Source organism: Petaurus breviceps, unplaced genomic scaffold (genome assembly GCF_028583685.1).
Source record: "Petaurus breviceps papuanus isolate PSGF00001 unplaced genomic scaffold, PetGlider_PUasm1.0 186, whole genome shotgun sequence".
In the NCBI taxonomy this organism is placed as follows: domain Eukaryota; kingdom Metazoa; phylum Chordata; class Mammalia; order Diprotodontia; family Petauridae; genus Petaurus; species Petaurus breviceps.
Window position 1 is genome coordinate 4055543 of NW_027185798.1, and position 25331 is coordinate 4080873.

The 25331-nt window shown below is 45.8% G+C and overlaps 1 protein-coding gene across 6 annotated transcripts in view; it reads left to right on the top strand.

Annotated features, from left to right (window-relative positions):
- Positions 1 to 25331, top strand: part of KLHL24 (kelch like family member 24) — a 43266-nt gene that overhangs the window by 768 nt on the left and 17167 nt on the right. For 2 of the 6 annotated variants that reach the window (XM_069089411.1, XM_069089413.1), the window contains exons 2-4: positions 8261 to 8321; positions 14650 to 15627; positions 24812 to 24996. In XM_069089411.1, the coding sequence (XP_068945512.1) occupies positions 14708 to 15627; positions 24812 to 24996 (1105 nt within the window). In that variant the 5' untranslated portion in view covers positions 8261 to 8321; positions 14650 to 14707. Of the gene's footprint in view, positions 1 to 232; positions 541 to 8260; positions 8322 to 14649; positions 15628 to 24811; positions 24997 to 25331 lie in introns of those variants that run through there. The other 4 variants (XM_069089417.1, XM_069089414.1, XM_069089412.1 and 1 more) reach the window with 3 other exon arrangements.

Below are 25331 nucleotides of genomic sequence, written 5' to 3' on the forward strand. Positions count from 1 at the left end.
GGGGGGGGGGGGGGGGGGGAGGCGGTGACTCCCTAAGCCCCGCCTTCTCTTTCCTGCCCGTTGTTTCTGAACCTCCGGGCTCCTCTATCTTTACAGTCTTGCGGGCACCGGGTTAACGCTTCAGGGATTGGCTGCCGGGGCGGCTGATGGGCGGGGCCGCGGGGCAGCTTCCGCGACCTGATTGGCTGGCCTGTCTCTGGGGCGCTCCTTCCTCCTCCCCTTGCCCCTTCGCCCGCCCCCATGAAGGTGACCTGGAGGACGCGCGAGGGCGCGCTCGCCCCTCCCCTTGTCGGGGCAGTTAGTTACCTAGGGTAGCAGGGGGAGGGGGCGCTACTTGGGGCTGCGGCCAGGAATGGCCGTGACCCGCCCGCGACCCCGCCCCGCCTCCCCGGGCGTCTGGGCCTGCTGAGGCTGCCCCGCAGGGACTGGGACTGAACGGACGCAGCCCTCGGCCCGGGCTGGGTCGGGCTCCAAGCTCTGGGCCCGGTTTCCGGGTTCGAATCTCGAGTCCGCCCCCGCGTGCAGCCTGAGTGCCCCAGGGTAAGTCTCCCCTCCAGGCCTCGGTTCCCATCTCGGCCAAATGGGGCGGGGGGGGGGGGCGGGAAGGCCGTGACCGGGCCCCAGCAGCCTCCCCGCTGTTCGTGGGGGAGGGGCACGGGGCGCCGGTGGTCTCCACCCGGGTCTGCGAGCGGGAGGCGATTTTTCAACAAACACATAAGGGGCAAAGCGCCCCGAGGCAGGTTGGGGAGGCCCCCCGGGGTCCCAGGGCCCTTGGCGGCTGAGCCAGCCGGGTAAACAGGAAGCGGGGAGCTCCGGGCCGGTTCCTGCTGCAGCTCTGCGAGTGCGGGTGGAAGCGCTGGCGCGGGAGGGTGCGGTGCCGAGCCGGCGGCGTGTGTGTGCAGGCGTGTGCACGCGGGAGTGCACGCACACGAATGCGGAGGCCCAGAGCACCCTCCCCAGGGCCCAGGCCTCCCTCTTCCCCTGCCCCAGTCACGTCAGGAGAGGTTGTTGGCGAAGGATTTTTCTTCTGTTCTTGGCTACATGGGCTTTATTTATGCTAGAAAATTTTAATTTAAAATAATCAGATTATCCTTTTTGCGAGTGCCCTCCCCTGATGCTGCTGAATCTCCTTCCTTTCCATCTTTACCCCTGGTTTCTTTGAAGTTACAGAGCTTTTCCTCTTCCATATAAAATAGTTCCCCCTAACTCGATAAAAATACTTTGTTAGCAGTTTAATCGAGATGACAGTAAACAGGTTAGGTAAAATTGTCATTTGAAAAATTAGATAGACCTTGCCTACCCATAATAATACATATTACTTTATTTAGATTTGAGTTTATTTAAAAACTGTTTTATGTTTATGTTCATATGCTTTCTGTATTTGTTTTGGCAGGTATACAATAAAGTTTTTTATACTGTCTAGGTTTTTTAAGTGATCTAAAGCTATATTGAATAATGTTGCTGACACATAGTAGTTTATTTTTTTACTTTTGATTAAATATACTTTAACTTTGTCTGAGGACATGATTATATCCCTGCTTTTTTACTTAATAAATTTTCTAAATAAATTTACACAATAAACATTCTACTACTGCCCTTTATTTTATCTTTGTGTTTCTCTCATTTTTATGTTTCCTGAAAGAAACATGTGGTTGAATTGCAATTTTTAGTCTGCTCTCCTTTGTTGTTTTATGGGTGAATTTGTCCCATTTACATTCTAAGCTACAATTACTTGTGTATTTTCCTCCTTCCTGTTTTTCCTTGCTTTCCTCACCCCATTTATTAACTCCTCTGCTGTGCTTCTACCCACTACCTTGTCCTCCTGTTCTTTAATCCACCAACCCTATAAGAATCCCTTTCTTGCTCTGTTGTTTCTTTCTGAATTTAGTCACACACACTTTCCCTCTTTAACACATTCCTTTTGTTTTCTTAAAAAGGATATTGTGGGGAGGCTAGGTGGTACAGTGAATAGAGCACAGGCCTTGGAATTAGGAGGACCGGAGTTCAGCCTCAGACACTTACCACTTACTAGCCTTGTGACCTTGGGCAAGTCACTCAACCCCAATTGCCCTTCCTTCCCCCCTTGTAAAAGCAAAGGGGGGAAAAAAGGACTTTGTGCAGTAAACAATTAGTGACTATGCTAGTTTGCTAACTTTAGATATCTAATTAAAAGTAATGTACTTTTCCAGCCCTGAGAATGCTGTAGCCAAATTAGTAGATTTTAAAAAATAAGAGATTTGGATCAAAATTAATCATCTAAAGCTTCCTTTTTTTTTTTTTTCACATAAAATAAATAATTATTTAGGGTTAATGAAACTATTGAGAGCCCACCTGGAGAGGTGGATAGCTGGCAGGCTTCAGAGACAGGAACTCCTGACTTTAAGTCCTTTAATGAACCCTAGCTATGTGACCCTGGGTAAGTCCCCTTACTTCTCACCCAGTAAGTGAGTGCCCCAGGCAGCTCTTTATCTGGTACAAATCTACCTCCTTGTTATTTTCTCACCTGATGGGAAGTTATCTCTCTACCAGTGAAATCACAGGGGCCCTCTGCTTTGTTTTTTAAGCTTTATCCTGAGTATTTCTGAAATTTTTTACTTTGTTACCTTTGGGATAAATTTTTTTTTAAATCACTATTTTTTTTAACATGGCACAGATTATTATTTAGGGTCACCCTTAACTTTCAAATTTATTTTCAAAATAATTTTATATATTATAAAGTTTTTGTTCATGAAAACTTTATATAATTTATACATATTCATATATATACATGTAATGCATACCTGATATACGTTAATGATATTACATGTCATATGTACACTTTTAATATGTATGTATTGAACAATATAACATATTTATATTATACACATATATTCAGACTATATTTTAAAGAGTAGAAGGCAATTTTTAGACAATACTCTAGCAATTAGGATTTAAAGAAAGGTTCTACTCAGTTTGACCATTTGTAACAATTTCTGAAAATATATATTTTTTTAATTTTAAGGTTCATCTGGAATTCTTTCTGACAGTGTTGTTTTAATGTGGTTTTGAATGACAAAGTGAATGTCCTCACTAATACCACCTTTTTCCAATCTTTATATTCCAGTCTTTGTTTTGTATTGTTTGGCCCTGACAGCTATTTTCTCTTCATAGCAAAGGTCAGCAGCTGCTTTTCAAAAAATGGTCTTAAGAGTTCTTCAGCTTCAAGAAGCCCATGTCACCCTGGAAGGACATCAGCACCAGCCCATCCAAGTGCCCAACCTTTTGAAGCTCTGTGCTGACTTACTGAGAATTTAGTCAACTGTTTCACAGTATTCCTTTTTTTTCTTTCAATTTTTGCAGTTGTTTTGTATTTTTAAAAAAATTATCTAGTATTTTGTTTTTACTCAATTACATGTAAAAGCAATTTTTAACATTCATTTTTAAGACTTTGAGTTCTCTCTCTCTTCCTCCTTTCCCAACCCCCCTCATTGAGAAGGCAACAATTCAATATAGGTTATACATGTGTAGTCATGCAAAACATTTCCATATTAGTCATGTTATGAAAGAAAACAGACCCAAAAAAAAAAACCCTCAAGAAAAATAAAGTAAAAGAAGTCTGCTTTGCTCTGTATTCAGACACCAACCATTCTTTCTCTGGGGATGATGGCATTTTTCACCATATGTCTTTCAGAGTTGCATGAACTTTACTTTAAACAATAATAGCTGACAATAATGAAGATAATTTAAATAGTTTTCAACTAATTAGATTTTTTAAAAAACTTGAAAATCAATAGCCTAGTAACAACTTAGGCATCACCTCTAACTGTACTAAACATTCAAACAGTTATAGATTTAAAATGGAAGGGAAAGAGGTCAATGACCTGGTTACTTCAAATTAATCTAGACTGGTTTTTAAGGATAATCCATGGATTTAGGTAGATAACTTGGGACAGGCTTGGGATTGGCCCGAGTAAACAAAACAGACTTGGGGCAGCCCTAGAACAGATCCAGAAGCTCCCTGACTTAGTTTTCATCTGCCTTTGGGGGGGGGGGGGGTGGCACAGAAGAGACCCTTCAGCGTCTAGACTGTGATCTAGGCAGGAAGGTACCAGAGAGGGGGCTCACAGGGAGATAGAATTACTCAACTTGGCTGCAGGGCTTTAATGGGATTTACCTTCTAGTTGTTTAAATAGATTTAGCAAGCATTTAAAAAACAGCGCCTACTTTCAGAGTACTCAGTCTAAAGGTGGAGACAACAGGCAGTCAGCTTTGCGTACAAGATTGGTTCAGGATGAAATAGCAGTGATCTCAGAGGGAAGGCACCAGCATTGAGGGGGACCAGCTGGAGCCACCTGTGGAAGGTGGGATTTTAGCTGAGGCTTCAGGGAAGGCAGGAGGCAGAGGAGGAGAGGAGAGAAGAGAGAGCATTCTCTGAATCGGAGAGTCTTCAAAAGGAGCACTTTGTTCACAGGACAGTGAAAGAGCCCGTTGTCCCTGGATCACAGAGTACAAGAAAGTCGGGACGGGGCCAGGTTAGAAAGGCTCAGAAAGCCAAATGAGATTTTGTGTTTGATTCTGGGACTATTAGGGAGCCACTGGGGTGGGGCTGGGGGGTGACAGTCACCAGATCACTGTGCAGGTGAAGGGAGGCTCAGAGCAGGATCGCTGACCAGTGGGAGGGGATGAGGGGACGAGGGCCCAATGCAGTGAGCTGGGCCTACCTTTGCTCACTCTCTGGCTGCTGCTCCTAATCAGACTCTTGGTAGGTCCCTGTCTCGAGCCCTTCTTCTACAGTGTGGGACCCAAGAGTGTTCAGATGAGTGGGGGAGAGGTCCTCCTTTGGGTGCCATCTTTCCTGCATCTAGTGGAGGTGTGGAGTTCTGGTGTGCCCTTCTGCTGGATACCGTGCAGTTGTTGTCTCGTGTGACCGGGTCTCCTTTGCGTTTCAGTTTTAACCTAGCCTGGCCTAGTGGAAAGTGTTGGACTTGGCAGGGAGCAGTCAGGAAAGATCTGTGTTTGAATTACGTGTCTGACCTGTCCCTGTGGGATCTTCAACAAATCAGTTACCTTTCGACCTTCCTGATAGGCTTGTTGTGAGGGCATGTATGTAAGGGACCCTGCACACTGCAGACTGTCCAGCGCCACAGCTAAGAAAAAAACAGTCTAGGAGTGTTTCCTCTGGTCCTCTGGTGTCGTGCCCTTTGCTGCTTCCCAGTCTCCTGCTGCTGTGGGGCCATTGTTGGTCAAGCCAGGCCTGGAAGTGCCATCTCAAGCAGCTCCCATGTCTCCTTCACATCAGGACTCAAGGCAGATGGGGTGCTGCCACTGTCTGCATCTGTTCTGGTCCTGACCCAGCCAAGAGAAGAGGGAGAATGCGCAGGCAGGAAAGCCAGTTTAAGAGCTGCCCTGTAACAGAATCCCTGGAATGACCCTGACACTTCTGAACCGGGAGATGAGTCCTCAGCTAACTCCATCCTGCCTCTGGGTCAGGCCAGAATTAGACTGACCTGTGGGAGGGTGAGGGGCAGAACAAGATTGTTCCTAGCCTCAGCCCTCAGATCCAGAGAACAATATGCAGATTTATGTATTCCTAGACACACACTCTCACACATTGTCACTGGTATAGATCTGAACTCTTGGCAGAAACGCCTTAGAATGTCCTACATTTGAACCTCAAAGATGCAGTGCATAACGAATGTTCTATTCATAGATTCTTGGCTTAGAAACCAATGTCTCTGAGACTTTTGAGCCTCTTGTGCCTGATCCAAGATGCTGCTCTTTTCCTGAGCATTTTCTGCCTTCCCCCAAAGGCTGGCTGATCTAGTGTTCAGTGCCCTGTCTGTGCATCACCCCCAAAAAGCAAGTAAATGCGTGCAGCTGTTTGAGAATCATCACTGTACTTGCAAACTCTGACAGCAAATCGAATCGAGCTGAAGGTCGGCTTTTTTCCTCTAGTTGTCCGTAGGTTCTTATTGAGACTTCCTGTAAAAACATTTTTACAATATAGAGGAGTTTGAGTTACGCACATTTAAGAGGTGCTTAGTGGGCCCATCTGAAAAGAAAAGCACACGTAAGTGATTTTAAATTTGGCATTGCACATAAATTGTTGGTATTTTTAATTGACTGAAATATTAATATCTAAATATTTGAGTTGTATTTATTTCCATTTTTTTCAAACTTAGAAAAATTATTCATGGAAATCCAAAGTAATATGACATGGAGATGACATAAATCACAAATCCCAATGCTACCATACTGCAGATGCTTCAGGTGTGGTCTTGGTCATGGACTGAGTCGATCAGCAAGCACTCACTAAGCTCCTTCTGTGTGCCAGGCATTACATTCATTATATGGCCTAGGCAATACGAGAACCAAGGATGAAACAAATTGTCCTCTGAAGCAGCTTCCATTGGGGCTGGAGGGAGGGAGGCAGCAGCTTCATACATGCCTACACCTCTAAAGGAGTGTATACAGACCCAATGGGAAGAGGTTAGGTGACTGCCAGGCCTTGTGGAAGGGGAGGCACAAGATGAGAAAGAGAGTGTGTGAGAAGGGGCCCCTGCACTTGTCTCTTTGAGTTGCCAGATCTCCCAGAAGCACTGGACCAAGGGTATAGAGGAGGCCCTGAAAATGTCAAGGACGAAGGCGCACCCCCCCCCCCCCCAAGCTGACCTGATTTATTGTTTGCATCCCAGGCTGGGCTCCCTGTGTGTGCAGGGCAGGTGCCGGGCAGTGTGCACTGGACCCCTGGAGATAAGCATGTCTAAATGTCCTGCCTCATGGTCTGGCTGCTCCAGCCCCCTCCCCTGCCTCTCCCTTTTAGGTGCAGATGTCGGTTCCTCCTTCTCTCTTGGCGCTTTTATAGATATGTAAGCCAGGGTTCTATGTGCATGTTCATTTCTCTTGTATTAAATGCATTGCATGGACAAGTCTCATGGACTTGTGATACTGTTTGGGGGTGTGTGTGTGTGGGGCGGGGGTGGCCTGCACTGGCCTAGCTACCTACTGGTGAATGGTGGAAGACTGCTGCTAGGGCCTTCCTGGAGGAGTTGCAATCATGTGTGCCCACCTGAAGAAACCAGAGCTCTTTGGACTGTGTGTGATGGGTTTGGGTTGGTTTTGGGTCCTGACCTGGGACTGTCAGAAGGGGAGGGAAACTTCCTTCACTGGTGCAGAAGACTCAGAGTCTTAGGGAACTGTCAGGGGACCTGGCCAGGGTGACAGCCAGCGTCCGGCAGAGGGAGGGCTGTGCCTCCATGAATAGAAGCTTGTCACCAGAGCTTTGGGGCCTCAGCCCCTCCTAAAGGCCATGGACCAAATGGTAGAAGAGTAAGAACCTGGCCACTGGGCAGAGACCTGGGTTGCTGAAATTCCAGATTCTTCAGTCAATCAACAATTGGGCACCTACCAAGGGGATGCCCCTGTTAAACCCTGGCGCCACAAAAGCAGAAATGAAGAGACAGCTAGTTCCTGCCCTCCAGGAGCTTAGCTGGCATTGTGTGATACAGCCTGCTCCTATACAAGCATAAGTTCTGTATTATTCATATGTTCTGTATGAATAGAGACGAAAAGGACGTGAGGTATTGGGGGAGTCCTGGATGTGCGTACGTCCCAGTGTGCCCAGTAGAGATGCTTTGGGTGCCCTAAGAGATGAAGAGCGTCTCATCTCAGCATCTCTCCTGGTGATTATTGACATGGTGAATGTGATTCATTTACCTCTGGCTTAAGAAGTCTTAGTTCAGGGCAAAACTATTGTAAAATGAACCTTTTGGAAGGTAGAGAAACTGCTCTCACATTTGAGACAACAATGACAAGAATGATGGGATTGATTTAAAAAGATAGTAATAGTCTAGCAGCGTCATTCCAACCATGTGTATAAAGAATCGTTTGTGATTGTATTACTCAAGATATTTGTAGCTTTTTATCTTCCATGGCACATAACACCTTCAGGAAACGAAGCCCAGTAGCTTCCCAGTAGGAGGGACAGGTAGGCAGCGCTATAGTGCACAGAGTTTGGGACCTGGAGTCAGGAAGACCTGAGTTCAAATTTGACCTCAGATACTTCCTGCTGGGTGACCCTGGGCAAGTCACTTAACCCTGTTTGTCTCAGTCTCCTCATCTGTCAAATGAGCTGGAGAAGCAAAAGGCAAACCGCTCCACATCTCTGCCAAGGAAACCCCAGACGGGGTCACGGAGGGTCAGATATTACTGAAAAAGACTGACAGCAGCAACAAGGCCTGACATGGTGGTTACAGCTGCTGATTTCTCTGTTTCATTTTAGGTGAAGAAAAATACCACCAATGTTTTGGCTCTGTGGCTTTGTGCAGTGAATGCTAATAAAGGTATTTATAAAATGGATAACTTCTAAATCTTGTCGTCAAGGAAATTTCTGTCATCACCTTTGCCTGAGTAGGTTCCATCTAAGGTATTTTATGAGAAAAAATAGCTATTGTGTTTTTACAGATCTCGAAGAAAGGCATTTTCACTTTCTCGTTAGTAATCTGTGACTCTCTGTTCTTGCTCATTTGTCTTCCTGTCTTTAAGTCCCTCCTGTTGAGTTTTAAAGTCATTTCTTCCATTTGCTTGTGAAATTCTGTTGTCAACATTACTTATTGGAGCTCTCTCAGACGGGCTCCATAGACATCTAAAATGAGAATCCCGATTGTTAGAAGGCCTTTTCTTCATTTTTGAGACCCCCACAAAGTTCCTCTCTGGGGTGTGTCAGGCTCTGTCCGAGCCCCAGAGGTGATCAGCCTTTGTATTCTTCCTCCTGGAACATTGCTACCATCTCTTTGCAGAGTTCAAAATTTTTGACTCTGAAGTTTGCACCACATTTCTTGGGTGGGGGAGGGGAAGGGGGGGGGGAAAAAATAGAGATGATTATTCTCCCCCTACCTCTTCTCCCTCAAGAGCCTGACCAGAACTATTTCACCCATCAGACTGTCTTTTTATTAGAATCCCAGATTCTAAACTGATTTATTGTTTTGTCAAAAGCCCGCAAGACTTGCTTGATTCCCCTTAATCTCAATCCAGTTCCTATATATGCGTGTGTGTGTGTGTGTATGTAAAATATCATCTCATTTTATCCCATGGCTCAAAGCATTAGACTGATTCTGAAATGGTCAGCGACTTTTTTGGTTCACTCAAGATGTCCAAAGACTGTTGATGCCTGTTTTACCTTTGATTGATAACTTGATTGAGTAATTCCATCATATCTCATGCAATCCTTTTATCTCCCCTGGACAACAGTCCCTTTCCCCACCCCTAGCCTCTTTCTCTCACACACACACAAACATAACACACATTGTGGCAGACCATCACCCCTGTGCCCTGCACTGTCCCATTCAGTGCTCCCAGAGGCCCCAGTCATTAACCTGGAGTGCAGGCCATCCTCTTCTGCATCATTTGGTATTAGAGTTATTTGTATATGTGTGATCCTGTGATGTGAGGACACAGTGTGTCCTTTCCAGCTGACAAAAGCTCCCTGTGGGTAGAGACTGGCTGTTGTCTAGCACTGGGCCCTTGCTGGTACTGAAAGAATGCTAACTGATCAATCATGCTGCCTGAGATTTTGGAGAAGATTGACTGTGTCCCTCAGGGTGACCAGACTTCCTCCTAGAATTGCATTCTTGTTTCAGCCTTCATATTGCTTGACTTGGGCCACCCATTGCTATAATTTATTTGAGTGTGTTTGGAAGATAAATATATATGTCTTTTTCCAGTAATTTAAATATACCTGCAGTTTTCTATTTTTTTAACTTGAGTCAAGTCTAGGTTTTTTTAGTATTCTTGAAACCCTTTGCCAAGCCAGGCATGGTGACACACACACCCATAGTCGTCCCTGCTTCCAAAGAAGTTGAGGGAGCTTCTGTCTGTAAGGCCTGACCCCATGGTGTGACAGGGGACACAGCAGGCTGCCTAGGGAGAGGAAAACCAGAATAAATGGGAAATAGAGAAGGTCCAAGCTCGTGTGTCTATCTTGTAGTAGGGTCAAGGGGCTGGGGCTGGGGCTGGCTGCTGCCACCTTCAGCCTGGAAATGACTGGAAGACCCAGGCTCAAAAACAGAAGGGGAAAAATGTCTTTGACAGCTCTGACGTAGGCCACTGCTAGCTCAGCAAACCTTGTTTCCTTACCTTTTGTGTAGAAAGGGGGAAAGTAGCCCACAGTCGTCATCTAAGCAAGGAACAAAATACAAAAAGGAAATTTGGAAAAGCTCCTATAATAAATGGGGGAAATTTAGCTAATCTAGAGTTTAGCAGTTAGTGCAGCATTACTGTGGAATCACAAAATGTAATGACCAGCCCTGATTCCAGACGGCTGAGGATGGAGGCCAGAACCCACTTCCCAAGTGAGAGCTGATAGATGCAGGGTGCAGAATAAGGCAGAATGTTTTGCACTGGCATCAGTGTTTTCTTACAGAGCCTTTGGGGCGGGGGGGGTTAAGGATAGATTTTTGTTACATGAAAGAAAATTTTTAATGGGGAAAAAACTTACATTATGACTGTCTAACCTAAAGGGTCACAGATAGGCAATCTTGTTTGATGATATTTCTGCTTTCTTATTAAAATGACATGATATATTTTCATTGTAAACAAATCAGTTGCAGAATTTGATTTGAAAGGGAGGTGAATAGCCATCTGGTTGACCCAGGCTCAAAAAGAAGGAAGCCCCAATGTAACTGACCGGACTAGTGGTGCTTGAGCCTCTGGACTGGAAAACAGCCTAGGAGGGGACACCACACCTCCTGACTCACCACCCATTCCATTTTTGGACAGCTGGTCTTCAGTGATCATTCCAGCCCTGCTAAGCAAAGATCCTAGCTTTTGATCTTTTCATGTAGCTTTTTTAAACAAACCTTTCTTTCTGCTATCCTTTACTTCCCTTTCTAGCTCTCACTCTGTGAGAGCTGTGCCACACTCTCACGTTCATTTTTTGTTACCTGGCTTTGCGTCTTCTGTGCATTTCACTATAAAATCTAACTTCATTGATGAGTTCCCTTTGTATCTACTTTAATCTCTCTGGATCAATCCATTTGTTTCCCTCACTAGAGTTGTTAACTGTGTGGGTTCAGAATTTCATTCTGAGTATTCCTTATACCTTCTGGGCTGACTTCCTCTGAAGCATTTTTTTTTTCCATAGGGTCTTACCCATCTTTACCTGAAATCTGCTTTGAAACCTTTGCCCAAATCCAGAGCACATGTCACTGCCCAGATTTCCTTTCCTCTCTCACAGACTCTAGAATGAAGTGATCACTTCCCCCCAGGGTCCTAGCATTTTTACTTTAGAAATCAGTTCCTCCTTGGTAAACACCAGATCCTTAATAGGATTTTGCTTCATTTATTTGTCCACCTTTTGAAGGTTAGCTGTTCTTCTTTTGGTGGTCAAGAGTTTGCTCGCAGTTCTTGGGTTAATTGGAATTCCCCCATCACTGTTATATCATGCTTCTGGGTTAAGGTTGTGATCTATTTCCAAAACTTGCCATAAATTCCCTTTTTTCTTCTGGGTTGAGTGCTTAGTCTTTTTTCTTTCATGGCCCCCTTTGCCATTTTGGTAAAGACCTTGTGCAAAATAATGTTTTGAGAATCACCCTGAAATCTGATTATTAGGATAAAATACATAGAATTATAAAGGGAAAACAATTGTTATCGAAACATAGTCATCTAAAGAGTTTAAAAAGCAGACTGATAGATCCCAAGTCTAGGTGGTCTATTGTATATTATTGACAAAAATCACTTTTCTTCCCTCCCCCCCACTTTGACCTTTACCCAAATATTCTTTCCTCATACTTTCTGGATTTCCTTTTCTGATTTTCCTTCTTAATATACGATGCTATCTTATTCCAACCCCCTATTACATATTTTCTTAAATTTATTCAGAAATTTTAGCAGTTATAAGTATCATTACACCTGAAACAATGTGCCTGTCCCTATATGTAAATTTGAGAACTAGTATTTCAGATATTTAGAATGGAAGGGGGGGGCAAAGTGGAGTATATAGACTTTTTCCTCTCCTTACTGAAGTTATTGCTTTCCTATTTGTCCCTGATGTGGAGATATATTCATTGAAAAAAAAAGGTCAAACTTAAAAGATCTAAAAAGAAAGTTTTGGTTTTAGCACAGATTTGTTTTACTTGGTTGAAATTAGAATTGACCTATTTTCCCTCTGAACCCTTTTATACATTGTGTTAAGGGCTGAGCTGTTGTTTCAGTTACTATAGAGATGAAAGCAACTCCCAGACTCGTAACTGGGCAAGTTCACCACATATTGGGCTCTTTTCTTTTTGTAGTGAACAGTGCAGAGATGAGGGTTATCCCCTGATACTCTTTACCCTAGTTAGAGCAGGTTCATAGGACACTAGCATTAGAGCTGGAAGGGACCACAGCCGCTTCCCTGTCAGATGAGGGGGTTGGACAAGATGGCCTCTGAGGTCCCTTCCCGCTCTAGATGTGTGATCCCTATGAGCTCCACTAGTAGATGGCAGGACCCACTGGTAGGGCTCAGCTTTGCCACTCACTTCTTTGAAGTGGATTCTCACTAGGAAGGCTGAGCGTAGCTGGCACCAGGGTCTATGTTCCTGCCCATCTCTTAATAACTGTTTGTAGAATTGAAATCAATCCTTCCTCTCTTCCCCTTTTCATGTAGGGGAAATGGAGGTTTGGAACTCCAGAAACATCTTGTTAGTCTTCATTTTATCAACTTAAAAGCAACCAGAGTCATTTGAACTCTGCTAGAGAACAAGGCAAGGACTGAGAGAAAGAGGAAGCGAGAAATGAAGACGAGAATCTGGATGTTTTGGTTATTACCATTGTTTGTCTGGACATATCTCTTGTTAAATGTCTTCAGCAGCCAAGAGTGGATGCTGCCTCTAAAAGACTAGTGTTTCTGCACAGAGCTATTTGCATGAGAAAGGCAGGAGAGAATGGAAGGGCTCCTTTGAGGGCAGGGACTTTTGGTGGAGCTGTATTTATAAAGTCACAGCTCTGGAGCTGGAAGGGACCTTTGAGGCCCTCTAGTCGTGTTCCCTCATTTGTAGATTAGGGAACCAAGGCCCAGAGGGTTCACTGACTTGAGTGGTCACCACCAGAGGGAGCCCAGCAGGTGCTTAAGCCGTTAAAGGTAAGGGTGGATGGGCAGCTCAGTGTCAAGCAAATTGACAATGGAATTGAGGAAGGTCAGGCCTTGAATCACTGCTTTTTTCATGGAAAGGGGAGAAAGGCAAATCAGTCAACAAGCCTTTATTAAGTCCCTATTATGTGTCAGGCACTAGGAATACAAATACGTGATTGAAGCAGTCCCCATCCCTGTGTGTAAGTATATATAGACTAAGTACAAGGTCATTTTAGGAAATCACTGGTTTTATTTCTTTTAGAAGTGACTGTGAAGCTTTGGACAGGGTGGTAATGTAGGCCTCCTCCAAAGACCTTTGACTACTTGTACCTTCCCCATAGCACTCCTACCTGGAAGGACACTTTCTAGATGAAAGCACCCTCCACCCAACATAGCTAGGTTGTCCTCAGAAATAGGAAGTTTGGGAGAAAGGGGACTTTAGGGGGAAGGAAGCTAATGAATTTTGTTTTAGGAAGTGAGTGAGATTGAAGGAGATAAGATTGGAATGAAAGAGAAAAATGGAATGGGACTGGTGAAATTTGCAGATGAGGAAACACTTTCTCAATTCAGAGCAGCCCTAGGATTCAGAGGGGCAGTGATTGGCTGTGGGACCCACAACCCACAGGTGTCTGAGGTGGGGCTTGAACCCAGGCCCTCTTGACTGCCAAGGTCAGCTCTTGGACTATCAAGTGGCTGTGCCTCTCAGGGAGAAGAGGCAAATCGAGGGGTATGTGTGATCTGTAGGGATCCATGCCTCATTCATTGTAGAATAATGCCTCACAACGCTCCCACCAAATGACACAAGATGGTGAGTTCTCCACACCTGAGATGACTTACAGAGTTAACTCCATCTAAAAACAAATGTGATACCTGGTGGCCATCCTTAAAGTCAGTGAGCATTTATTAGTCACCTAATGTATGTCCAGCACTGTGCCAGGTAGGCCCTGGCAACACAGAGACAAAAAGAAAACGTACCTTGCCCTCAGTGGGCATATATTGTAATGGGGGAACCACGTATACACAGATAAGGAAAAAGAAAGCACGCACACATGCAAGTCATGGAGCCTTATGATGCCTCAGTTTCCTTATCCGTAACGTGAAGGGCCAAGACTTGGCAACTTGTCAGGTCCCTTCTAGCTCTAAATCTGTGATCCAGTCATTTCAGTGGGGAGGGATGGAGTGCCAGCGGCAAAGGGGGTCGGGTAGGGCTGTCTGTGGAGGATGTGGCGCTGAGTGGAACCTGGAAGCAATTCCAAGGACAGTCTCCTCTGATCTTGGCTCCCCTGTCTGTCACTGGGCTCGTGTTTAAAGTCTTTCCCTCTGTTAGCTTAGTCTGAGAGAACTGTGGTACATGAAGGCATCCGACAGTAACCCGAGGCCTTAGAGGAGGATCGACTGGTCTGGTCCTCAGTGCTTGGTCATTTTTGAGTGTAGTATCTGATTCTGTTACTATCTCTGGCAAATACTTAAGCTTTCCCTTTTAAGAAATGAAATTATTTGCTGCTCTTTTTTTGCCATTCAGAAATGTTGCCTTTTTGTGTTTTTTTTTTTTTCACTTTTAGGAAGGAAGGAAGATCTTGGCAGGCCTTTCTCACAAGGATATAGCCAGCCGATGTAACCATGGTACTAATCCTGGGCCGCAGACTGAACAGAGAGGATCTTGGGGTGCGCGATTCCCCAGCTATTAAGCGTAAAGTGTTTGAAATGGACCCCAAATCTCTCACAGGCCATGAGTTTTTCGACTTTTCTTCAGGATCTTCCCATGCTGAAAATATCCTCCAGATCTTCAATGAATTCCGAGATAGTCGCTTGTTCACAGACGTGATTATCTGTGTGGAAGGGAAGGAGTTCCCATGCCACCGGGCCGTCCTCTCGGCCTGTAGCGGCTACTTCCGAGCCATGTTCTGTAATGACCATCGAGAAAGCCGTGAGATGCTGGTGGAGATCAATGGCATTCTGGCGGAAGCCATGGACTGCTTTCTGCAGTACGTTTATACTGGAAAAGTCAAGATCACCACCGAGAACGTCCAGTACCTCTTTGAGACCTCAAGCCTCTTTCAGATCAGCACCCTGCGCGACGCCTGTGCCAAGTTCTTGGAGGAACAGCTGGATCCTTGCAATTGCCTTGGGATTCAGCGCTTTGCTGATACGCACTCCCTGAAGACACTTTTCACCAAATGCAGAAATTTTGCTTTGCAGACTTTTGAGGATGTGTCCCAGCATGAAGAATTCCTGGAGCTCGGCAAGGACGAGCTCATTGATTACATCGGCAGCGATGAGCTGGTGATTGGCAAGGAAGAGATGGTCTTTGAAGCCGTCATGCGCTGGGTGTACCGGGCAGTTGACCTGAGAAGGCCACTGTTACAGGAGCTTCTGACCCATGTGAGGCTGCCTCTCTTACATCCCAATTACTTTGTGCAGACCGTTGAAGTGGACCAATTAATCCAGAATTCTCCTGACTGTTACCAGTTACTGCACGAAGCCAGGCGCTACCACATCCTTGGGAACGAGATGATGTCACCGAGGACGAGGCCACGAAGGTGAGCAACTTTTCAGAGCCATAAAGTAAGCCCTGCTTCTGATGTTAGAACTGGGGTGACCTTGGCTGAGTCACTTAGCGAGGAAGCTTAGAACAGAGGGCCCATCTCCAGGCCTGTGAAGTGAGGGGGTGGATGAGCTGGCACGAGGTCCCTTCCCGTCTAGATCTGTTATCCTTTGATTCTGGGAGCTGGTGGGAAGAGTCGTGTTTGCAGGTCAGATTCTCCATGTGTTCAGTGTTTATTCCATCCCTGGACAGCAGGAAACAAACAAATAAATGGAGCATTTGATGATTTCTCATTACAGCAGGTTATTCTAGAGGTCAGAGAGCAGGGCCAGAGAAACAAGCTGAAAAGCTGTGTGTGATGCCATAAAGGAGCAGGGGAAGAGGGTAGGAGAGCTGAGGGGGAGTGGGGGAAGTGGGGGAAAGAGGAGCCGGGAAAAAAACTTGTGACGTGGTTGCCATCTATGCAGAGCACTGGGGCTACGAAGAAGAGGAAAGAGAGGCCCTGCCCTCCAGGGCCCCACAGGGTGAGGCCTGGCATGGAGGGAGGCAGGGAAAGGCTTATGGTGGAAAGTGGGATTTTAGCTGGGAAAGCCAGGCAGTGAAGATGAGGAGGAGAGTGCCCCAGGGCTGGCCACGGCCACAGAAAATGTCTGGTGTGAGGAGGTGGAGTGCCATGGGTGAGGTCCTGGGTCAGGAGCATATGGAGGGAGGGTCGAGTGGAAGAAGCCTGGAGACGGGACTGGGAGCAGATACGAGGCCTTTAAAAGTGAAGCAGGATTTTAGGTTTCACCCTGGAGGCAGATGCCCTATTGAACGAATGTCTCACCTGGCTGGGGCTGTCATCACCCCCTGGAGTCAGGGTCACCCCCTAACAGGCCTTCAGGAAGTGTAATAGCAGCCCTGCTGAATTCACTGCAGGACAGGAGAGAAGGAGACGAGGGATGGGAAAGCCTTTCTGTGCGTGTAGAGCATCATGCCAATTTAATTCAGTCTGACGAGGGTTTATTAAGCTCTTGTATACTAGGCCTTGGAGAGAGAAAAATGAAATGAAAGTATTTCTCTCTAGATAAAGGCACACACAGAGAAATGAATACAAAAGAATTCAAAGGGAACAGAAGCAGGGGTCTTCACTTTTTGGTGGGTTCCTTGACCCCCTCTGGCCATTGGTCTGCAGAGGCCTGTACAAATCTTCTTAAAATCATATGGACAACAAAATACTAAGGATCACAGAGGAAACCAGTTTTTCCAAAAGACAGTTAATAACATTTTTTTGAAAGTTTATTTATTTATTTTTAGTTTTCAACATTCACTTCTATAAGTTTTAGATTTCCTCCCCCTCCCACCCCTCCTCCCTCCTCAGGACAGCATGCGATCCAACATAGGCTCTACACATACATTCCTATTAAAACTGCTTTCACTGTAGTCATGTTGTATAAAAGAGCCAGAACAAACAGGAGGAACCACAAGAAAGAAAAAAAAACAAAGAAAACAGTCTGCTGTGCTCTGCACTCAGACTCCATAGTTTAGATGTGGATGGCATTTTCCATCATGAGTACTTTGGAATTGTTTTAGGACCTTGCATTGCTGAGAGAGGCTGAGTCTATCACAGTCAGTCATCACACACTGTGGCTGCTCCCCTCACTCAGCATCAGGTCATACAAGTCTTTCTAGGTTTTTCTGAAATCTCCTTGCTCATCATTTCATATATCACAGTAGTGTTCTGTATACCACAACTTGTTCAGTCATTCTCCAATTGATGGGCATCCCCTTGATTTCCAGTTCTTGGCCAACACAAAAAGAGCTGCTATAAATACTTTTGTATGTATGAGTCCTTTTCCCATTTGTATGTTCTCTTTGGGACATAGCCCCAGAAGGGGTATTGCTGGGTCAAAGGGTATGCACATTTTTATAGCCCTTTGGGAATAGTTCAAATTGCTCTCCAGAATGGTTGGATCAGCTCGAGACTCCACCAACAATGAATGAGTGTTCCAACTTTCCCACATCTTCTCCAACATTTATCATTTTCCTGTTTTGTCATGTTAGCCAGTCTGCTAGGTGTGTGTGGTACCTCAGGGTTGTTTTGATTTGCATCTCTCTAATCAATAATGATTTAGAGCATTTCTTCATGTGCTTATAGATATTTTTAGTTTCTTCCTCTGAAAACTGCCTGTTCATATCCTGTGATCATTTTTCAATTGGGGAATGACTTATACTCTTTAAATTTGACCCAGTTCTCTTATAGTTTAGAAATGAGGCCTTTATCAGAGACACTAGTTGTAAAAATTCTTTACGGTTTTCTGCTTCCCTCCTAGTCTTAGTTGCATTGAATAAGATGTTTTTTAAAAACCAGTTCATAGATCCCAGGGTAAGAACCTCTGAATTAGAGAGATCAGAAAGGCTTCCCCATAGGAGATGAAGTCTGAACTGAGGCTTGAGGGAAGCTGAGGATTCTGATTGGCAAAGCTAAGGAGTGTGTGTTCCAGATGTAGGGAGCTGCCTGTCCAGAGGGGGGGGCCAGGGATGGTGTGAGGAACACTAAGTGACTGAAGGCCAGTTTGGCCAGAACAAAAGCTTGGGATCTACAGTCGCTTCCTTCGATCACTGGCTACGTCAGGCCAAGACCTGAAGTTCCCAGCCCATGTCCTTAGTGAATTTAAAATACAGTTTGATTTAGAGAAACCCATTTTGCAGAACTTTGAAAGGCTATATCTCTTGTGTAAAGTAAAGTGTGTCTCCATTTTCTCAATGAGAGAGGTCCTGTTTCTATAAGATGGATAAGAGGACTCCTGTGTTAGAGCATTACTGAGTTAGAATAATCAGGCCTGAGAGAGCCTTTGGCTGGGGTGGGTGAAGCCTTGGGGAGCAGGGTCACTTGCAGTGACCTGGGTTTGCCACCTAATGGTTGGAGAAAGGAATTCCTGGAGTCCAGAATCTCAGAATCAAAGGCCTCCTCAGGGCCATCTGGTCTAACTCAGACATGCAAGAGAAGACTTTCCTCCAAACGTTCCCTGGCCGGTGGTCATATAGGGATTTGGGGAAGGCCGTTAGTGTGATTCCTCACTTCCAGAGGGGGCCCGTTCTCTCATTTTCTTTGGATGGCCCTTTTCCCTGCACCCTGTTTGCTTTCATTGGAATGATTTTTCCCTTTTAATTTTTTTAAACTTTGAACCAGAAAATCTTCAACAGATATGAATATGTCCTTACACAAAGAAGACTGGAAAGTGCTGATTGTGGAAATGTGCCTCCACTGAAATTAGCCTGTTCCTTTTAATCTGCCTTAAATTCAGCGTGGCAGTGCCCACATCGTCCTGCCCATCCCTGGCTGCCTTTGGACTCCACTCTTCTCTGCTGTGCATTTCATTGACTCTTCCTCCCACTCTGCCCCATTTTTTGCATTGTTGTCATTGCCCCTCCCATCCCTCTTCCTAGAATCAGAATTGTAGAGCCAGAAGGGACCTGAGAGCTCACCTCATTTTACTCATTTTTTTCTCATTTTAGGGGGATGAGAAGGGACCAGGGTGGGGCAGCTACTTGTCCAAGGATGTGCAGCTCCTTGGAGCTGAGACTAGGCCTCAGATCTCTTGCCTTCATTAAAAACAGCTGACTCCTGGAATACTTTTGGGTTCCCAGAGCCCCTTGGGGAGGTCATAGAGATACTGTCATCTCCATTTTGCCTGTAAGGAAGTCGAGGCTCAGGGGCTTGTTAGGTGTGGAAGATGGGCTTCCAGCTTGCCTGTTTCCACAGATTCCATCATCATCTCTCTGGGAAGCCTCATCCATGCCAAGCAGCATCTCAAAGCCTCCCATTGATTCTCTTACTGCCGTGACTCTGGCTTTTCATGGAGAATAAAGGAAGGAATTGGGGCATTTTCAGTGTGTAAATTTCATGTTGAAGTTTCCCTCCACACCCTCCTGACATAAGAAGGCCTTTCTCTGTGGCGGCCACATCCCTCAAGCCATTACTTGGTGTTCCACAGGTTTTCATAGAGCTTACAAATTGCAAAAGACCATTTATAGAATGAATGGTCTTTTTATAGCTTTTAAAGCTTTCTAGTAAATTTCTCAAGTGTGCCAAAGTCTCAATGTCCAGTACTCGGAGAGTATACTGGAGAGAGGGAGGACTGGGCCTGGAGGCAGCAGGGAGCCACAGGGCACTTTGAGCAGAGGCGTGGCACAGTCAGACATGCTCACAGCCCTGTGTGGAAGATGGATTGGAGAGGCATGGAGCCCAGTTAGGTTCTTGTCATCGTCCAGAGGAGAGGAGCGAGGGCCAGAGCTGGGCTCTGGGCGGAGAGGAGGGGATGCCAGGTGACAGAGGTGTGCTGCAGAATCCCTGAGGGATCCCTAAGGCTTGGCAGTTGGTTGGACGTGTGAGATGAACTGAGGACAACTTGGAGTTTTAAATGGACCGCTAGAAGGGGAGAAGTGCAGAACAGGGGAGCTGGGGAGAAAGAGAATGAGCCCTGTGAGGGCCGGCTGAATTGGAGATTCCTGCGGGATGTTGGGCAGAACGCACTCACCAGGCAGGATGGATGGGAAGAACTGGCCCAAGAATCCTCCACGGAGAGGGGAGGATTGAAATAAAATTCAGTTTTAGTGGAGGAATTTCCTGCTCTTACTTATTATACAAGTGTTTGACCCGGCCACTTCACTTCCTTGCTCGACCTCTACCTCCATTTGTGAACACGTTCCCCTGGGGCTTCTTGGCTCTCTGTCGAAGCCTGGTTGGCTCACCCTCATGGCTTTAGTTACCCCAAAGGTCTCATCACTCCCATGGGTCGACCTTGAACTGCATCCATTTGGATACTCCTGGCAGCAGCTCAGACTTTGGACTTTGACCCCTTCCCCCAAAACTCATGCCTTCCCCTATCAACATCCCTGTTTCTGTGGATGGCAGCACTGGCCTTTGTTAGAGGAATCTTTTTTTTTCTTCCCTCTCCCTACCCCTCTACTAAGATGTCATGTCCTGTCGAGCCTCCCTCTGGGTGATGTGTGCTATCCAGTCAGCCATTTCTCACTAGCAGACCCTCCGGACACTCAGCCCCAAACAGGAAACCTCCCCCCCAATTGTCTCTCCCCCCAAGACAGTGAGTGATCTGTAGTCATGTTGGGAAAGAGGAGTCAGAACAAAAAGGAAAAACTACGAGAAAGAGAAGACTGAAAAGTGAACATAGTCTGCTCGGATCTGCCTTCAGACTCCATCACTTCTTACTCTGGATGTGGGTGGCATTTTCCATCACAAGTCTTTTTTAATTGTCTTGGGTCATTGTATTGCTGAGAAGAGCTAAGTCTGTCACAGATGACCATGGAACGATGTTGCTGTTCCTCTATGGTAGAACTAAGGATTCTGAGAGCAGAGGAAGGCATGAACATGGGGTGGGGTTTCAAGGAGGCCAATGTCTAGTATGGCTGCATCAAAGCTGGGGGGAGTGACATGAGGGAGCTCATGGAAAGAAGGTGGGAGCCAGGTCGGGGGGCGCTGCAGATACCATGAAGGAGGGCTTCCTTGTCTTTCATCCTGAGGGAAATTGGGGGCCACAGAAGATATTTTGAGTACAGGAGAGTTATAATCAAGTGCCTTGGGAAGATGCTGGAATGCAGAGGGAAGAGATGGGAGGCAGGGAGACCAATCACAGGTGGCTGTGAGCCTCTCACCTGGTTCATGCAGCCCACCTTGCACCTTGCCCATGGACGGAGCGGATGTAGTTTAGGAATAGTCACCTGTACAGTTGTCTCTTGCTGGGAGTTTCTAAACTCTTTGGGGGACAAGGAACTGTGTCTGTTTTTTCTCTGGATAGATCAACACCACCTTGTGCATCATTAGTACTTAACAACTTGTTCGGTTGAATACTGTCACTTGTGAGAGATGGCCTGCACCCAACTAGGACTGGTGCAAACATTGGCCTGAAGTCTTGAGGTCTGATTACGAAGGCTTTAAATTGGAAAGAGAAAAGAAGGAAAAAAGAACTTAGCTCTGATAAGCCTGGTACTCAGAACAATGGCAGCCCCACCCCCAACCTCATTCTCTCCAGCTTTGGGCAGGAGCAGTGCCATAGCTATCAAATGTTTAATAATAGCAGGGAGGAAAGGGTTCCTGGGGTTGAAGGCAGATCCCCATTGGGTCAGGCTCCTTTCCCTTCCACTTTTGCTTGTTCAGTGCTGGGGGATAGAATCTGCTTGTCCATCAGGGATAGGAGTGGACCTCTAAAGGTTGGGGTTGAGTGGGTAGCCTTCCCATGTTTATTATAATGTCACAGGAGGAAGACGTGCCTGCAAGGGCACTACAGGCTCATCCCTATAACTTGCTGTCATGATTGCTGTGTCTTCTCTACCTTGAGCTGACCTAACTCCATATTAGGCCTGGAGGAGGGTTGGGAATAATTGGGACGTCTAATCTTCTCAATATTATATCTCATGGGTCTTCCTGGGCATCCCAAGGAGTGAAGGCATAATACAGTCGTATCTCTTCCTGCTGACCAGGAGGCTGCCATGTGAAAAGCCAGTGTAATTCAGCAGAAGCAGAGCTGTTGGTTGAATTACCTCCCTTCCTTTGATTTGGGCGATATGTTGGTTTGTTTTCCTAGATTTTTATTTTTTATTCTTGTAATGATTTCTCTCTGCACAGGGAAAGAGTGAGTGGTGAGGAGCATGGGGGGGATGGAAGGGGTCTGCTGAGAAATAAGAGTAATGTAAAAACAAAAGGTAACAGGAAAAAAAATTAAAAATAGAAGTGTTAACTGAGCGGAGGGGACCATTTTAACTAGCAGCAAATTACACAGTTTGTATAATACAAAAACAGCAGGGCATGTATAATGAAATCCTCTTACTTCCAAGCTATGGAGACTCTCACATATAAACATAGTTCTGTTTCCCCATCCTCTCCAACCCCTGCTTTGTGCTGGTAATGCAGCTCACTATCTTTCTGGCAATTAGCTGAAAGCGCCCATAGCAACATGGTCCTGTATCATATGGTAGAATTCCCCACTGTCCTTGTCTGGAGCTTTCTGTGATGGCATAGCTGGTGGTTTTCCAGCTTGGCAGTCCAGAGACACAAGCTTCCACCGTTCTTGGTTTAGGGTCATTGTGGAGTTCATAAACTACAGACCATACTATCCTACCTCTTCTCCCACTCCCCCAAACCCACCCGAGGCAGATGAAGATAAGGACGTGCAAGTTTATTCAGCATAAAAATAAAGGACAGTGTGATGGGCTCACTTTCAGAGAGTTGAGGTCATAGTCTCTGTTCCTCTGATTAATTATCGGATCATTATTGGTGGTGTCCCCTGGAGAGCTTCCTACTCTTAGTTACCTTCTTCCTGGTCATTAACTACTGGGGAAGAAAAAAACCGGGGAAATCCAGAGGAATAACTCATGCCCTCATTTTTGAAGATCTGTACCCAGTATCCCAACTTTTGGGGGGTTGAGGGAGTTTCCCATTAGCCATTAATAAAGATTATAGTGGCCTCAGAAGTTGTTGCAGGCTGACTCTAAATCCTAAACAAACCACTCTGTCCTACTATTAGGAGCAGCGAAGCGACTTCCCTTTTCTAGGGTCAAAATGCCCCCCACCCCACAGCTGAGAGTCTGGGGTTTGGGAATACATTACCTTCCCTTGTTTCAATCAAGTTCAGAAAAGTGCATTCGTTTCAGTTGTGTCCAGCTCTGTGACCCCATCTGGGGTTTTCTTGGCACAGATCCTGGGATGGTTTGCCATTTCCCTCTCCAGGTTTCCATCAAGATTTACATTCAGATTCTCTTCTGCCATATACTATTTGTGGTCATGTACAAATTATTTTATCTCAGTGGATGAGTGAATGAATAAATGAATGAATAAACTGACATCTTGCCACCTTGCCACCGTCTTCTCAGGCTCACAACCCAGTAGACATCCTGGATTCCTCACTGTCTCCCACCCCCCCAGATCTAATCTTTTGCTAAGGCCTGTCTGTTTTACCTTCTCTATGCCCCCTTCTCTCCTCTGACCATGTCCCTACCTTGGTGCAACCCTCATCACCTCACTCCTGGACTATTGTGGAAGCTACAGGAAGGGTCTTTGTGTCACATCTCTCCCCACTCCAGCCCATCCTCCATCCAACCACCAGTGGTTTTCCTGGAGTGCAGGCCCAGTCATGTTACCCTTCTCCCCTCACTACTCTTCAGTGCTTCCCTGCTGCCTCTAGAAGCAAATACAGAATGCCCTTTTGGGCATTCACAGCCCCTCAAACCTCCCCCATACCACCTCTTCAAGTTCGCACCCTCCCAGCATATACTCTGATCCAGTGACCCCGGCGTCTCTCCTCCGGAGGCGTCTCTCCTCTGGACATTCTCTCTGACTGTCCCCCGTGCCTTTGATGTTTTCTCTCCCTCCACCTCTCTGACTACACACCTCCCTGGCTTCCTTTAAGTCCTGATGAAAATTCAGCCTGCAAGAGGCAGGAAGCCTTCCCCGACCCCTTTGGATTCCGGGGCTTTCCCTCTGTTAATGATTTCTTATTGAGCATATATTCTACAAACACACATTATATACGCAGAGTACAAGAGCGCACTTGCTTCATACACATTTGCTTGCTTCTTGTTCTCATTAGGGACTGTCTTTGATCTCCTTTGGTATTTGGTATTAATTAATTCATGTTTGTTAACATTTATTAATTGATTAGTCTAAGGTCCCAGCCTCCATGTGTCCAGGTAGGGAGTCGTCCGTGTGAGGGGGCACTCAGGAATAGGGGAAGCCTTGGGGCCCTTGTGTTCACCTTTGCTGGTGATATGGGGATGGCAGCAGCGATCCTGGGAGACGGGAGGGGAGGAGGCACAATCTGCCATTCCTGCTTCGTTCCACTCCCCCCAGCCAAGGCACAGCCCTTCTTACCCGGGAGAGCTGAGTGCTCTCCTAAGTGTCCACCCAGATTGCCGCCCTCTTTGATTTGAAATTGCCTGAACATTTCCTGTGGTCCTACTGCTTCATGTTTCTTAACTTTCAGGTCTAATGCATTCTGGGTGATTTTCAGGGGAAAAATTAGTGTCCCTGATTCTACCTAATTCTGGGCTGCCTCTCAAATCCAGCAGTCATGTGTGACCACTAGCTTGGGGAGTACATTTTCAGACTTGAAGGTAGACTAAATCAGATTTTACTTTTGTTTATCAGTCATTGTTCCTTGTGTCTCCTTTTAACATCCTTTTAGATCGACTGGCTTCTCGGAGGTAATTGTGGTCGTTGGAGGATGTGAGCGAGTTGGGGGCTTTAATCTTCCCTACACCGAGTGCTATGACCCTGTTACTGGCGAATGGAAGTCTTTGGCCAAGCTGCCAGAATTTACCAAGTCTGAATATGCAGTGTGTGCTCTGAGGAACGACATTCTTGTCTCAGGTAAAAAATCTGCATCATTAAAGATGGTGTCAGCTGTGCTGAGATGGTCGTGAAAGATAAGTAAGTGTTTCCATAACCAAGATAAACTGGATTAAAAAAAAAATCAACTCGGTTGTATAAAACATGCATTAAGGAGAGATTGTTTGCTTTACAAAACACACTGCTTTATAAAAAGATTTGTTAGAGGATTCCTCTAAATATGCTCCTGCAGAACATTTGAAGTTTGATTTAATCTGTGAATCTTCGTTTACCTTCTTTTCAGTCATATCAAGGTGCCTAAAGTGAGGGTGGGAGCCTGGGTATGAAACACTGCATATGCTGTCAGACTGATTCAG